Source organism: Chroicocephalus ridibundus, chromosome 1 (genome assembly GCF_963924245.1).
Source record: "Chroicocephalus ridibundus chromosome 1, bChrRid1.1, whole genome shotgun sequence".
Lineage (NCBI taxonomy): Eukaryota > Metazoa > Chordata > Aves > Charadriiformes > Laridae > Chroicocephalus > Chroicocephalus ridibundus.
In genome coordinates this window covers 153,412,168-153,428,436 of record NC_086284.1, presented here as the reverse complement: position 1 = coordinate 153,428,436, position 16,269 = coordinate 153,412,168, and the positions used below count along the sequence as shown (strand labels likewise).

Below are 16,269 nucleotides of genomic sequence, written 5' to 3'. Positions count from 1 at the left end.
ATCCCCAAATAACGCAGCCTTTACAACAGCTGTCCTTGAAGAACTGAGTTTGAAGAATGTTAGTTTAAAAGCCAAAGAAAAGTATCTTTACACTAGTTTATCTGTTACAGACCAACAATACGCTTCTCAGCTGTACCTCGCTCTGAAATTGCTCCTTGTACAAATTCAATATCCTACACTGTTGTTTGTAAAATTTATGCCAGAAATAAGGACTTCAGATGTCATTTACATGGTTCCATATACCAAGAGTAATAAAGCATATAGCAGTCAGCCTATCCTATAGAAGTGTTTTTCTCCAGACAATATCATGCCTTTTTAGAGTGAAATTTTGCCATGGGAGAAGTACAACTTATGTTGCAGAAGCCAAATTGCCACTTTGGACAGCAGAATATTTGCTTCTCCTCTCTTCTGAAAAAAGATAAAGTTTAAAATCAGATGAAAAAGATCTGTATTTATGGCTTCTTGTTGACTCACCTTGCTGTTATCAGTGAAATTGACAGCAGATGCCTATGAAAAGATATTGGAGATATTTGGGGGGGTACGGTGGGGGGGGAGCAATAATGAACCTATGGGACCTCATGACATACAGGGAACTCCAGCATTTTGTCTTGGTCAGTCTTGCTGTTGAGCGATGTTGGAGAGAACTGTCAAATATATGCCTGTTTGGTCATTATTGTTTTTAGATTGCACCTTATATAGGAGAATTAAGACAGCGATATTGCACAAAGAAGAGGCAGATGCTTTTTGTATTTGTTTTTGGAAGGATGACTTCAATGTCAAAAGTAAGGTGTAGTTTCAGCTTTGACAAGTCTTCAGGACTTAACGACTTTACTCCATGGTTGGGGTTTTTCGCCCTTCTATTCCCTTTTGACAAGTTTGGGTTGTCTGCAGGAAAAGTAGAAAAAAAAATGTGTGTCTTGCTCATGGAGAGAAAATAAGCCCCTAGAAAATGGCATAAAGGGACACATTAGATAGTCAAACTCCACATTTTCAAAATATTTGTTAGAATTCTGAAAGGAGGATGCTTGCTAGTGATGTGATGTAAATCCTGAGTTTTCTACAGTTGGCTTATTCCCCTTTCCCAAGAACTGTTATGTATTAGAGACTATTTTCTCTACAGAAAGTTGCCTCTAAATGAAATGGTGTAATCTAATATAAATGTCTTTTTTTCTTTTTTTTTTTTTTTTAATTAGATGTCTATAAAACGTGCAGCTCTGTGTTTGTGAAGGATTGTGTGTCTGTGTGTCATTACCTGATTTAAATCTGCTTGTTTTGTCCTGTATTCTTGAACTGCCTTATCTCTGGACACTGTTTTCACAAGCTTTAACTCTTTTTCTTTCGCATCTCCTTCCTGGATTTGCTGCTTCCTTCAGCCTCACCTCAAGGTCAGTATTCGCTTTTAATAAGGGTGTTTATAAGACCGTATAAGACTATTCAGCTAAAAATGAGATCTCACAGAAGATTGCACATCAAATCACATGAGCTACAAAATAAAACATCAGAGATTTGGTTAATTCTGTGTAGGAGGATGGGTTGGATAGGGTGCACATTTAGAAGAAACTTGTACTTGAAGGGAAAGAATTGTATCAAACCACTGTAAATCACTGGGAAGAAGGGGGAAGACTTATCAATGAAGCCTTTCAAGGGAAAAAAACTACAGGAACAGGAAGCTGAAGCAAGACAGTTTATATATTACTGGTTTTAGCTGTTACTTCAAGAAGAAAAAATATTGGCTAATAGCCGTGTTCTCTGATACATGGCGTTGAGTATAGAACTAATTACTTTAAAATACTAGTCATCCATACTTTACTGTTTTTTTGTCATTGCATCCGTGCCTGAAACCTTGCAGTGATGTCGCAGAAGTAGTTTTGGTGCAGTTGAATGTGTTGTGCTGTCAGAAAGAACCAAGGCCTGAGGGTTAAGGATAAGTAAATTAGCAAGAGGATAAATTTGTTGAAGGCACTACTGAAAAATACCTCCCAAGAGACTACATTTTGAAGTCTTTCAGCTGTGGCTCAATTTTTTATTTTTATATTTTAATAGCGGTTGCTAAACATAGATTTTGCGATTTCAATAGAATAGCTATGAGTAAACTACTGTTGCCTACGTAAAACAAGTCAGAGTACATTAGATAATGACACCCAGTTGCCTTTAAAAGGCTCTGAACCATTTTGGATTCTAGTCTTTGCTGATAAAGTCTGTTTGGTAGAAAGCATCTGTGACTCCTGACGAAGGAATGATTATAATTATTTCAGGCAGTGTCTTTGCCCAGAAAGCCACTACTTAATGACTGAAGTTCTGAGTTATCAACCAACATCCGGCTTTTCTATTCCTGATTAACACTGTGAAAAATGTGGTGGTGAGTGGAATCCCACGATGCTGCGATGCTGCTGACGCCTTTAAATTGTGTCAGCATTCTGACCTTGGTTTGGCACAGACGTTGCACTTGTGGCCTTGGCTGCGTATTTTCCTTCCTCCCACAAACTGGAAAAAGATTGGAAGTTAATCATGTTGTTGTCCATCAATACCTTCCGTATTCTGTGTGCTGTACTGGCATACTTGTAATTGTTGGGGAGAGGAGGACTGTCCTTGAATGACCCTCCTTTTTCAGATCCCAAAGCACAGAACTGCCAGGAAGCTTTTCTGCCCTGTGAGCATTCTCCTCTGAAATACACACCGTGTCTTTTCTTGCATGAACAGGACTTCCATTGGGCAGTCCGTATTTGCTGGTTGCTGCCATGGGTGGAGTTTGAGCTTTGTGTGGCTGATAAAGTCTTAAGTGTTACAGAATCCATCTGTCAAAATATTTCTGCTTCAATCCAGATGGCTATGGGTTTTTATCAATACCTGTACCTATGCTGGAATGATGATCAAGAGCGGGAACTATTTTTAGTTTGGATGTGTTTTTTATGAGACCAGCATGATTTCTCTTTCCCCAGACAATGTAACCATAACTTTAATTTCTGTCATTTAGACCGTATTGTAAAATTTGGCTAAAGAAGATATGACTGCAGTTTGAGGTGGCCAAGTGTTAGGATCTTTGAAGTTTTCTGATAAGACATTAAACAGATTGTCCATTCTGTCCTTACAGTTTTTTAGCAGTTTTATTGATTTTTTTTTTTAATTTTTTCTTGATTTTTTTATAATTAATTGCTATGTTACTGAGGTTTTTCATGTATTTGTTAAAATAAATCAAGAGTGTAAAGGAATAGGTGGAATGACTGCTCTTGGAACTACAAAATCCCTGCTGGCCAGAAACAAAACAAAAAGATTCTCCTAAGAGCAAGCAGGAAAATTACAGGGGGTGCAGTAAGACTCATTTTCTTTCCTGTGCATTTCAGTGATTACCTAATCACTGTTAACTGCAACACAGGAAAAAATAGCTGTTCTGTGAAGTTACATTCTACACTGGAAGCTACTATGGGAACCATAACTGTATTTTTCTCATAATGATGCAAAGCAGTTATTTTTTCAGACATTAAAGCAAATGTGTCTTCCTGCAAAAGAACTGAATATGTGAGAACACGTGTTAGGTATGTCTGTCTTCTAGAAACAGGAAGAAATACTCTGAATTATATCTGTTCTCATCAAGAACAGCTTTGCTTACTGTAATCAGTGCAAAACCTCTGAATTTTCTGATCTATTAAGCTTTCATCCTCTCTCTCTTGTTGATAAAACTCAGTGAACCAGAACGTAATAGTGTAATCCGCATCACTGTTGCTGTTATGACATGTGCTTACTGCTCGGAAGTCTGAGGGCCTGGAGTGGATGTCATACTGATTCATAGTAAATAACATAGACTTGGAAGGCATGGGGATTAAAGCAGTTTTCTATAAGCAGTTTTTGCTAAGCATCTCTGTTGCTGACAGCTTTGCATAAAGAACTATCCAATGCTGAGTTCAAGAGTAACAAGCCCAATAATACTATTCTGCTGTCATTACATGCAGCAGAGGAAAAAATAGAAAAATACCACGTCATAACCTACAGTTCTTATCTATACGTGTGACAAAAGTTGAGACTGGAAAAAGGTAACACAACTGAAAAAATCAGGTGCTGTAGTGAGCAACTGCGTACTTTTCAAGGAAAGAATGAGCTATATTGATAAAGCAAAAGCAAGATTTCTAGCTTCAAATTGGGTAACAAACAGCTTAACTGTGTTGTTGGGTTTGGGGTTTTTTTTGCATTTAGCTTTAATTTATCACCGTTATTTATATCTTGTCTGCTGAATAACATTGAACATGCTATTTATCAACAATTTATCTTCTTAGCATAGCACTAGAATGGAAAAATACCTGGAACTTGTAGGACATGAGGCTTGTGTTTTATTGTCCTGCTTTGTACTGTCAGATTGTCTAATAGTTTACATCACGTGGTTAATTGTACTGTCTGTCATCTTTTGAAGCAAGTAATCCAGATCTTAAGAGAAAGAAGTTTTCTGGATTTCTTGCTATACCAAAGAGAATTTGATGCAATAGGGAGTAATAAAAAAAATAAATATTGTAAACCTTATTTCTGCAAAGCAAAGTGGTTTGGTGATTAAATGAGTGCACGCTGGTGGCATGAATCCAAATCAAAGTCTCTGCTGTGAGTGTCCACGTAAAATTTAAATGTCAGCATAGCAACTCAAGTGTAGCCTTATGAAATGAAAATAAAGCCAAAATGCTGAATCTGAGGGGATGATTTCGGTCCTTTTTCCAGAGTCTTAAATTTATGTTAAAGAGAACACATCTAACCACCAAAGCAATATTTAAAACATATTCTTCTATAAGAAAATGACAGATAATGTCGCATAGAAAGTTAAGTAAATAGAGGAAACTCGGGATACTATTCAATAATTATTAAAAAACAAAGCAGTTAGTTACAGGCAAATAGTCTATGATACCTGTGGGTTTTTCATTGTGACAGAAATATATACACTGCACCATACACTCTATCTCCAGGAAGCTGTGCATCTGAGTACCGAGTCAGTGCCTGGGCTGCCAGGAGAAATTTCACTCGCTGGCTCTTTAGTTTCATACCTTCAGGAGACTCTGGTCTTCATTCTGCCACCATGTTCATTAAGCACATGAGCAAATGATGAAACTGTTAAGCATGTCTAGTCAGCAATGGTTCATTTTAGCTCAGCAAAGTCAGATACATTGTGTTCAAAGAAGTTTCCATTGAAATTTCCTTCATCATCTAAAAAATAACAACCTCTAATGGTTGTTTTCTGTTTAATGTATTTTTTTCTTTATTTCTATGCAGAGCAAAAACAGTTTTATGGAATGCTTTACATTAAAAAGTACTCAGCTTTCAAGTTGTCTATTTCTTGTAAGTGAGAAGTAAGGCATCCACAAGATGATAGTGGGGAAAGGAAGAAACGAAGGCGTCAGGCTTGTTGGCTCTGAAGGTTGGGTGGTGATGAGTAGGGGACAAAATAGAACTGTGATTTTCCTTAAAACAGGTCAGTGGACTTGCTTTAGGTATAGTGATTATCAGAGCTTTCTTCCTCCGTTTGAAGTGGAGTCTGTAGCTTTTCTGTCAAAGGTCCTTTTTTCTTGCCTCATTTCACTGCATCTTAACAAAGCAAAATTATTCACAGCTGCACATCGTCTCAGAATTCTCTCACTTTTCTGCAGTCTCATATGATCTGATTTCTTTCCTTTTACCTGCTGAAATTAATTCAATTATATGAGACACTGATGAGTTGTTTTTCTTTTTGTGTTAATGCTCTATTTTCAGTACGTGTATTCACAAAGCACGCAGCTTTCCTGTGGGAATTCGAACTGAGGTAGCATTAGGAAGACATGTGACTGGATATGGCACTAGGGGGGATGTTTGTATGTCAACAGTATGCTATGAATTCTGAAGAGCTCTGAGTCGAATGCTCTGAGACATTAGAGGAATCTCTCACAATTAGCTTTTTTTGGATATAAGAAAAAAGATGTCTTTTTACCATACTATTTGAAACATCAAAACACAACATTATTTAGAATACATTTTAAAACGTGTCTTTGTGTTATTATATTCCAAAGTTAACAAATTATCTAGCACGTCATCATCAGAAGATTAACTGAAATTATCATTCAAACTTCATGCAACATTAAACATTTTGACTAACCCATATGTGTCACATCACATTAGTCAAAAGAATAAAATCTGAAGGTTATTTTTCTTCCTTAATGGCTAACTTCTGTGTAAAAATTTATCTCCACAAATGGCTAGATTTTTATTTCTATTAAAACTCTAAAAGCCAGGTAAGTGTATGGACAGACAGGGAATTTATGTGTCTATGGTAAAATAGTCTTGGTGCAAATGTTTCCATAACTGACAGTACCAAAAGCTTTAACAGACCCTGGACTCAGAAATAATATGATAGTTACAGGGAGCTCAGTTGTGTAGGAGACATTTTTAAAAGATCACTGAAAAGTATGAGGAGCTCAGTAGCTTCTTTTCCTCCTTTTTTAGTCATAAGGACTCCTTTCAGATCCCTGAGCATAGTGCTGGAGTCTGCAGGGGTGAAGCATTACCCACAGAAGTGGAAGACCAAGTTACAGACCATTTAAACAAATTAGAAATATGCACATTGATGGAATCAGATCAGATACATACAAGGTTGCTGAGGGAGCCAGCTGATGTCATAGCAAGGACTCTTTCTATCATCTTCAAAAGCTCATGGCTGTCAGGAGAAGATCCTCATGATGGCAAACATCATGCCCACCTTCAAGTTTGTGGTGCAGATCCTCCTGAAAGCCATCTCCAAGCATCTGAAGGAGAAGAAGGTGATAGGGAACAGCCAGTATGGATTTACGAGGGCAAATCATGCCTGATCAACCTGATTGCCTTCAGTGATGAGATGTCTGGCTCAGAGGGGAATCGGTACTGTTTAATGTCTTTTTAATGACGTGGATGATGAGACACAATACACTCTCAAAAATGTAATGGATGATAGCAAACTGAGGGAGTGACTATGGGGAGTATATGCTGGAGGGCAGGGCTCCTGTTTAGGGTGACCTTGACAGGCTGGAGAAATGAACTGACAGAAACTTCATGAAGTTGAAAGGAGGTTGTAGAGAGGTGGGGATTAATAAGAGGTGATAGGACAAGAGGAAATGGCCTGAAGTTGTGCCAGGGGAGGTTTAGATTAGATATTAGGAAAAATTTTTACACTGAAAGAGTTATGAAGCATTGGAACAGGCTGCCCAGGGAGGTGGTTGAGTCACCATCCCTGGAGGTATTTAAAAGTTCGGTAGACATAGTGCTTAGACATATGGTTTAGTGATGGTTTTTGTTAGCGTTAGGTTGATGGTCGGAGTAGATGATCTGAAAGGTCCCTTTCAACCTAGGCGATTCTGTGATTGTATTCTACATTAAATAGAGGCAAGTGCAAAGCTCTGCACCTGGGCTTGAATAACCCCTGCATCTGTACCAACTGAGGGCCAACTGGTTCGAAGGCTGGTTCATAAAGAAGGACCATGGGGTGGCAGAGGACAAGTTGAACTTGAGTCAACAGTGTCACGTTACTGTGAAGAAAGCCAAATGCATTTGGCTTTATTAGCAGATGTATTACAATTACAATTACAAATGTATTACAATATTGACTGTATTAGCAGAAGCACACCTAGCAGGTCAAGAGAAATGGTTGTTTCTCTCTACTTGGCACTTGTGAGGCTGCACCTGGAATACTACATCTTGTTTGGGGCTTTCAGGTACAAGACAGACATTGGGATAATGGAGTGAATCCAGCAGGCAGGCCAGTTAGATGACTAGGTGCTTCAGCACATTGACGTATAAGGAGGGGCAGAGAGAACTGGGTATGTTCAAGCCTAGGAAGTGGAGCCTTATGCGAGATCATACTGTCATCTTTCAGCCACCTAATGGGAAGATTTGGAGAAGACGGAGACAGATTGTTCTCGGAGGTGTTCAGTAAAAGGTTGAGAGGCAACAGACACAAACTGCAACACGTTCCAGTCTAAGTTCCAATGAAATAATTGGTGGGAAAAATCCACAATAATGATAGTCAGATACTGAAACAGGTGCCCGGAGAGGCTGAGGAGTTTTGATCACTGGAGATATTCAAAAGTCATCTGAACAAAGCTATGAGCAACTTGGTCTAATTTGTCCTTGTTTTGAGCAGGGGATTTAACCAGATGACCTTCAGAGATCACAGAATCATAGAATATCAGCTTGGAAGGGACCTCGGGGATCATCTGGTCCAACCTTTCTTGGCAAAAGCACAGTCTAGGCAAGATGGCCCAGCACCCTGCCCAGCTGAATCTTAAAAGTGTCTGATGTTGGGGAACGCACCACTTCCCTGGGGAGATTATTCCAATGGGTGATTGTTCTCGTGGCGAAAAATTTTCCTCGTGTCCAATCAGAATCTCCCTTGGAGCAACTTGTACCCATTACCCCTCACCTTTTCGATGTGACTCCTTGTGAAAAGGGATTCTGCATCTTCTTTGTAGCCACCCTTTAAATACTGAAACATGGTGATAAGGTCTCCCCTAAGCCTTCTTTTCTCAAGGCTGAACAAACACAGTACTCTCAGCTTTTCCTCATACGGCAGCCTTCACAGTCCTTTGAACATCTTGGTGGCTCTTCTCTGGACCCTCTCCAGCCTGCCCGCATCTTTTTTGTATAGTGGGGACCAAAATTCAGCACATTATTCCAGGTGTGGCCTGACAAGTGCTGAGTAGAGTGGGATAATGACTTCTTTATTCAGCTGCTGATGCCCTTTTAAATGCAACTCAGCATCCTGCTGGCTTTCTTTGCTGCAGCAGCACACTGTTCACTCATATTGAACTTGTTGTCCACCAGGACCCCCAGGTCACTTTCCACAGAGCTGCTCCCCATCCAGGTAGATCCCAGCCTGTGCTGCGCTCCCAGATTATGTTTTCCCAGGTGCAAGACCTTACACTTGTCCTTGTTGAACTTCATAAGGTTCTTGTTAGCCCACTCTTGTAGCCTGTCAGGTCTTCCTGCAGGGTGGTTTCCCTTCCGAAGTCTCCACTTTCCCACTTAGTTTGGTATCATCAACAAAGTTCATCAGGGTACACTTGATCCCATCATCCAGATCACTTCTGAAGATATTAAACAGCATTGGGCCCGGTATCAATCCCTGGGGGACCCTCCTTGTGACAGGTTGCCAGTTTGAAAAGGAGCTATTTACCACCACTCTCCCGGTGCAGCCAGTCTGCCAGTTCCCCACCCACTGCACAGACCACTTGTCTAGATTGTAACGCATCACTTTCTCTAGGAGGAGGCTTCCAACCAAGTTCCTCCAACCAAAATGACTCCATGGTTCTAACTTACTGTGATAAGTTAATCTGTATTCTTGGACAAACTCTACAATGTTTGTGTGGTTTTCGTAAGAATTTGCTGCATAATATTGACCTTGAAAAATAGGATAAACAAGAATTGTCTTGTTATTTTATAGCACTACAGCTGTAAGAAAAGAAAGAAGTAAGAAAAATATAGGGGGAGGGGTTTTCAATATTTGCACTTCTTGCAAATTTCTACTCGTATTCTCAGTTTTTAATCAATTTTTAAAAGACCCAAGAACTGCTGCTTTCTGGCATAATGCATCACTCTGATACATGTCAGTGTGATATTAATAGGCTTGTCCTCTCATAAATAATAGTTTTACCAGACATTTTTCTTTCAAGATTCCTAATGTTGCCTTTATACACATGCAATGCCTGAGGACAATAGTAGCTCCTCCTACTTCTGTCCCCTTCCTCCACCCCCAAATACAGGTGCTCTCAAACCTTATTGGTGTTCATAGAATCAGAAAAGATAAAATTGGAAATTATCTCTGTTTCCTGTGGTTTTTATATGCCCTCTGTAAGCTTCCCTTGCTGGCTGAGGGCTTAGACTGAGACAGGGACCTTAGATCTGACAGTATGGGGTTTTACTACTCTGCATCTGCAGTTACCAGGGATGCTGTTGTGCCTTGTCATTCGGGTTGAAAGAACCATTTTCCATTTGCAGTATTCGCATCCCTTTTCATCACATCCATTCTCTTGTTCGGGTTGTGGGCAAGTATGATAGAGCATACTTGATTCTGCATCTTCTCAGCTGCCCTGTTGAGACAGAGCATTTTTCTGCTGTGAGATTTACAGCTGGCTCCGAAGTTACTCGTCATGTGTTTAGTCTGTGCCTGTGACTGAATTGAAATGCTGCCTTTTGTTCTTGTGTTACTTGTGAAGATCAAGTTCCATTTTGGACCTGCACACAAGGTGACTTCGCTGCCTCACATGCGGGCATTGGAATCCTTGTGTTTCAGATGTGCCTTTCACTACTTTACTTATCAATTGAGAGCATTTCTTATTACCGCTGGTCACTAGCTAATATTTTTCATCCTGGTTCCTGTGAAACCAACTTTTGTAACTTCTCTGTGCATCTTCTCTGCAAGTAATTTCTCATCTTTTGTATGAAAAATATGCTAGGTAAATGTAAAGATTTATTGCAGACATACAGTTTATCGATTCAATACACACTTCTATTGCTATCACTCAATTAATTTGAAATCACTCTTAATCACATTACTGTAAAATGAAAATAAAATTGCTTATCATAAAATCCCAAGTAGGCTATTATAGATGTTGCAAGATAAGAACACGCTTAACGTTCTTACACTAAGATTAAATTGGTAAGCTCTTTTTTTCCCCTTTTCCTTTCTCTTCTGTGGTTCTCTTCCATTTTATTGTCCTGACAGGGTGGTGTAGTGCAGTATTCCCTCCATCTGCATGACATGTTCTTCATTTGCAAACAATAGAGGGCCCCTCTCATGCTGGAATATTTCAGCTTTTCTAGCCAGTCTTCTTGAAGTACCCCAGGTAATTCAAGCAGATTTAATCATACTCTCAGAAACTTCCTTTCCTTCTTATACAGCGCATAGGCCGTTCTTCTTAATTAAAATAAATGTGTTTTCACTTCCTTGGAGAACAAAATATTTCCAGTTGTCACTTTCTGTTCATGACTGACTAATTAACTCCTAGCTCTAAGGTGTAAAGTGCCACCTATCCCTTTAGTGACTCAGCATACTTAGTTTGAAATAAAGCGTTTTTACATGGAACATTATTATGTATCTATTTGCAATACTGAATAGATTTGATAGAAATTGGGACCAAGCATGATGGTAGTTTTGGGGCGACAGTGGGGTTGGAGTGATTCAGTTCCAGCATCTTTCTTTCAAGCATTCTGGAATGAACTTGATCTTTACAAGTAACCTATCTCACTTTTTAAAAATCAAGGATGAGAAAGAATTAGAAATTAGAGTTGCAAAATACTCTCTGTAGATAGACCAGAAGAGCCTAATTTGGCCCTAGAAATTAACAGCTGCCAACAACTGGCAGTTGCCAGGCCGGCTCAGTGCCAGCCTTAACAACAGATCACAAAAGGTGCCAAGCCAACAGAAAATTGAGGCTCCTTTCCTACTAGTTCCTATTCCCCGTGTTGTTCATCTCCCTTCTAGCATGTAGACTTCTGACTTCTGTCAGTTCTGACTACTGTAGCTCGCAGACGGTAGCTCTGAAAAGCGAGTCTTCCTTAGCTTTCAGCATCAGTCCAACTTCAGTAATAGCACTGACCAGATTGTTTCCATTCTGAATGCCGGCAAAACTCAGATTGTCTGCAAACTTCCCCTTGCTTTTTCAATGGTTTGAGTTGTTCATGCCATGTTTGATGAGGTCCCACATGCTGGGAACTAAAAGAGAGGTGACATAAAGCAACTTTACCCTACAAGTGTATGTAAGGGTGAAGAATCTTAGCCAGGCAGGCTTTAGTGGGGATGCTGTATCTTTGAAAATACATCCCTTTGGGAGCATCTCCTGTCATACATGTTCTCTCTTATCAGTATTGTGTTCGGTGTTGTTTGGTTCTTTCTCTAGGCCTGCCTTACTCTGTAATAATCTGCATTATATGCTCACTTAGTTCCTTTAGTCTGCAGTGTTTAAAAAAAGAAGCATATTCTGCTTAATTTTTGAATTTTCAGCTGGTAGGATTCTTGGTTTTGCTGGGTGTGCCTGAATTCCTCAGGTAATTGTACCAAATAAATAACAGCACTAATACTGTTAACTTATAACCAGCTACTAGATAGATACACACATTCACTTCATTTTTCAGTGTGTAATTTTCACTTTGCATAGAAAATACTAGCAGAATATGTTGGCAATGTCACAGAGACCTGAATAAACATTTTAGAAAGACTTATTATTTTTTTATTACTAACTCCTTCTAGCGATATATATAAAGGCTATAAGAGCAAACACTTTCTCAGTATTTGACAGGTCAACATATTTTAAAGGAATGATACCTCAATCAACATAAGGTATCTTTTCTTTTAGCATTGTTTGCGTGCTCCCTGTTGTCTTGCACTGCGCACAGAAAATATTTTTTTCTTTTTCATCATTTGCTTTTATGAAAAAAAAAAAACCTGGGAGAGAGCATTAAATGGAGTTACTAGTTATACTGGAAAAGTGGCCACCAACTTGCAATGTGAAAAAATGGGGGGTTCTGGTGCATTTGGAGTACAACATTTATGTAATAACGGCAACATTTTATGTAATAACTGCAACATTTTATGTAATTTCTTCTTAAAGGAAATGTTTCATGATCGTATCTTCCATTTAAAGGGATTGTTCCCTGCATTATAAGTAATAGGCATAGTAGAGACCATGTTATTTTATAAAGGTTATCAGTGAGATGCAAATATCTGTTGTTTTTATTCCTTAGTTTATGACATGCCTTCTTCCCTTTCTCCTATCTCTTTCTTTCAGCAGAAATTTCACATTTTAATATGGAGTATGCAGATGTCTGCTCAAAGGGATGGGGCATGGCAGACAGTTTTTGAGGTTTTTTTTTCCTTTGACTGCTAATTTCCATGTTCTTTTTGAGTATTCTTGGATCACATGAACAAATAACAGCTGAAATGTAGCTGAAGGAGTCTGTTTTGTGTTTTTGGATGCTTAAAGCTTCAAATGTTATTGTAACTTGGGCAAAAATGTTATAGTGTGAACAAAAGCCAAACGTTTGGAAGATCATTTTAAAGTATTACTGTGTTGGCTAATAGTAAATAGGAGGGCTAAGTACATGCTATTCCCAACTTATTCTAATTTTTCTCCTGAGTTATGTTGTGAGACTTCTTATAGCATCATCTGTTTTCATTAAATTTCCCACCCATACTTCTACAGGTAAATCATACTCTTGTTGTATGCATTGAATTTTCCTAAAAATTACTACTTTTCTGTGTCTGTAAAGAAACAGCAGATCCCCAAACTCAGAACCATTCTTACTATCACATTTAAGTTTATTTTGCTCAGAATAAATACCTGCTGAGGCAAAAGAATTTTGCGTTATAGTAGCTGCAGTTCAGATCCCATCCAAATCAGACTGCTGCCATCCCTCAGCCTCCTCATGCACCCTGATCAGATGCAAAGATTTCCTCGGTGCCTCTAAAACTGAAACTTAGCACCACCAGCGAAGGTTTCGTGACGTTCTTGTGCCCTTATTTTGGGAAGTCCAGGAGGAGACTTGGGTATCAGCGCTGCATAACCTATAAAACTACAGCAATTCGTGCTGGTCTCAGTAGTGTGTCTTGTGCATAGTTCTTCAAAGCTTAAGGCTTCATTCCTGATTAAGTTGGGTTCCTGAGTAAGTGTGTGTGGCTCTGCTTTTTGAATTATAGGTAGAGAAATTTTATTACAAAGTAGAAAGGGACTGGAAGTCTGCTCTTGTCTTTCTGTATACTGTTTTGACCATAGCCTCAGTAATTCCTTATTGGATTTTCAACATTGCTTAAATCTTTCAACCTGCAATGTATGTCTTCACATAAAAAGACAGAAAATTTATAGAAAAGATATGAGATTATGTTAGGAATATTTTTCTTGACAGCAAAGGCTGTTATTTTGTTGATCTTTCCTGATTATTATAAGTGTTCCCCAGTTACTTGGAAGATGAATTCATTGAAGGGAGATAGAAAATATCTCAGTGACAGGCTACATCAAGTCAGTTGTCCTGATTAGGGGCTCAATTAAAGTCTTAATTTTGCCCATGTATCTCAAGGTCATCAAATAAAAAGTAGTTCACTGGAGTAGTGTAACTGTGTAGATAAAGAATTTATCTTCCTCGGTAGATACTCCAAACTAGAAATAATTTGATTTATGAACTTTGTGATCACTGAGGATATCAGTGAGAGTATATTTCAGATGTTTGAAACATGGGGCGTCTTTTCACCAGTTATTTTTTTTCCTGTGCTCCTTCAGAATATGTTAAAAAAAAAGTATTTATTCAAAACACTCGTGGACATACTTACTACCTGTGTAGCAGATCCGCCTACTGTGAAACGGTAGAAATCCCTTCTCAAATGCGTAAGCCAGTAAACTTGTCCATGCATATTACCTCTGATGAAGAGATACTCATAAATGTTTCTTGCAACACTCACTGAGTCCTCCAGAAACCCAGTGGTGTTTGCTCAACTTGCAAAGTATTCCTAGCTGTATTCTGGAGTCCTACAGCTGACGCACTGAGAAGACAGTATTACAGCTATATCAGTGAAGGAGGAACTAAGCCATCTGCACTGTTTAGATAGCCTATTCAGCCCTGCATGTGGTATATTTATTACGAATAATGCTGCTATCCCTCATTTTGCAGGCAGTCAAAAGTGTGTAACAAATCATCTCAGTAGGCACTCTTCATATTAACCTGATGTGAGCTGTCAAAGCCAGTGCTGCGGGATGTATTTCGTAAGAGGAGATACCTCTTAATAAATCTGTTTGCTAAGCACCCGAAAGAAATATGCCAAACATGCCATTCTGAGAGACACTGTGGTCTGCATTCATTACTAGAAATTGGTCTCACCCAGTGGATACCAAAATAGAGCTGTATACTTCCCATCCCGGATTCTCATAATAATGAAGATGCTGCAGCAAGGTACAGCTTGATAACATTGCTTTCCAATCAACCCCATCCTTTTGCGTACTTTTCTCAGTATAGTCGCTGGCAATGGCCAACTTTGGATCAGATTTGGTACAGCTTCTTAATAGCTAACAGGGTAAATGCTTTTCACATCTATAGAGAGAATCTGTTTGAAAGATTCTTCTTGAAAACAGTTTTGCTTTTAAGAAGATAAGCTAAATCATATATGATTTTTATTTGGGCATCTCAGTGACATGAAATCATTAGGCTTTTAGCCCTGAAATGGACTGGTTTACATTTTTTCAGAATGCTCCTGCTAGCATCGCTGTCCTCACATCCTTTTCTTAGAGCAAGACTCTGAATGTTGTCATGCGTGTTTTTCTTTTATATCAGAAATCCTTTTCCACTAAGTTGGTACATTCACTGCGCTTTCTTTTTCGTCCTTGACAACTGCTTGGCTTAATACCTTTTGCTGAAGACTGGATTTTCAGTAGCTGTCAGCTTGCAAGCGTAAGACATATCTTGATTCTTTAACATACGCAATTTCTAAATGACAGGATAATATTCAAGTGTTATCCTAAATTTCTGCAAATTTTTAGAAGAGGGCTTTTCTCTCTTGATACCTTGTTCGGTATATCCTGTAAGGCAAACAAAAGCTGCTCTAGCATAGTTCTTAAATGCTTTGCTTTCAAAATTTTGTTCTCCTTACATGGTATTTCGTTTAGGGTATTGTTTCAATGGCTGGTTTTTACATTGGATTTTTCTTTTAATTATTGGTTTTAACAGGTATTATCCTAGAAGGAATGAAAAGATCGCATACCCGTATGAGAGAAAACAACTCCTATATTGTGATTTGTTTTCTTTTCTGGCTAGTGGGACTGCAGTTAAGAGACACGTGTGATCTTAGATCACAAAAATATTCTCTGAAACCTCAATAAAGTGCCATTCATAAGGAAGATTTTATTGGTGTTTAGAAAATACTTTTTTCAGCCAAATCTCTTGAGCAGAAAGAGTGACTGGCTGTGTGTGATCTGTTCAGAGGGCGGTTGGCTTGTGCACTAGAGTTAAAGGTAAAAAGAACAGCACCTTTGGGACTTCTTCCCACACTGTTAGGGCCAAATTCAACTAACCCAGCGTGTTGCAGGGAGAAGGAATCCACATTGAGGTCTAATCAGCCATTTTATAAATGTCATTTTTGGCTTTGCATCTGTTTGCTCAATTAACAAAAGCAGAAGAAAAAATACAACAGAACAAACTTATTTGTTGAACTACTGAATGTTTTTATGAAGGTCCTTAAAGCATTAATATTTCTCTTAACAAAGGAACGCCCATATCATTATCTTACAGATTTATTCCAGAGTTCACCTTGAGTTT

General features: G+C 38.7%; 1 protein-coding gene across 10 annotated transcripts in view; it reads left to right on the top strand.

The window, feature by feature from the left end:
* ERC1 (ELKS/RAB6-interacting/CAST family member 1) overlaps nucleotides 1-16,269 on the top strand; it is a 305,118-nt gene that overhangs the window by 141,241 nt on the left and 147,608 nt on the right. For 8 of the 10 annotated variants that reach the window (XM_063318614.1, XM_063318632.1, XM_063318587.1 and 5 more), the window contains one exon: nucleotides 1,374-1,385. The exons of the other annotated variants lie outside the window; for them this stretch is intronic. In XM_063318614.1, coding sequence (XP_063174684.1) covers nucleotides 1,374-1,385 — 12 coding nt within the window. The remainder of the gene's footprint in view (nucleotides 1-1,373; nucleotides 1,386-16,269) is intronic. 10 annotated transcript variants of the gene reach the window in all.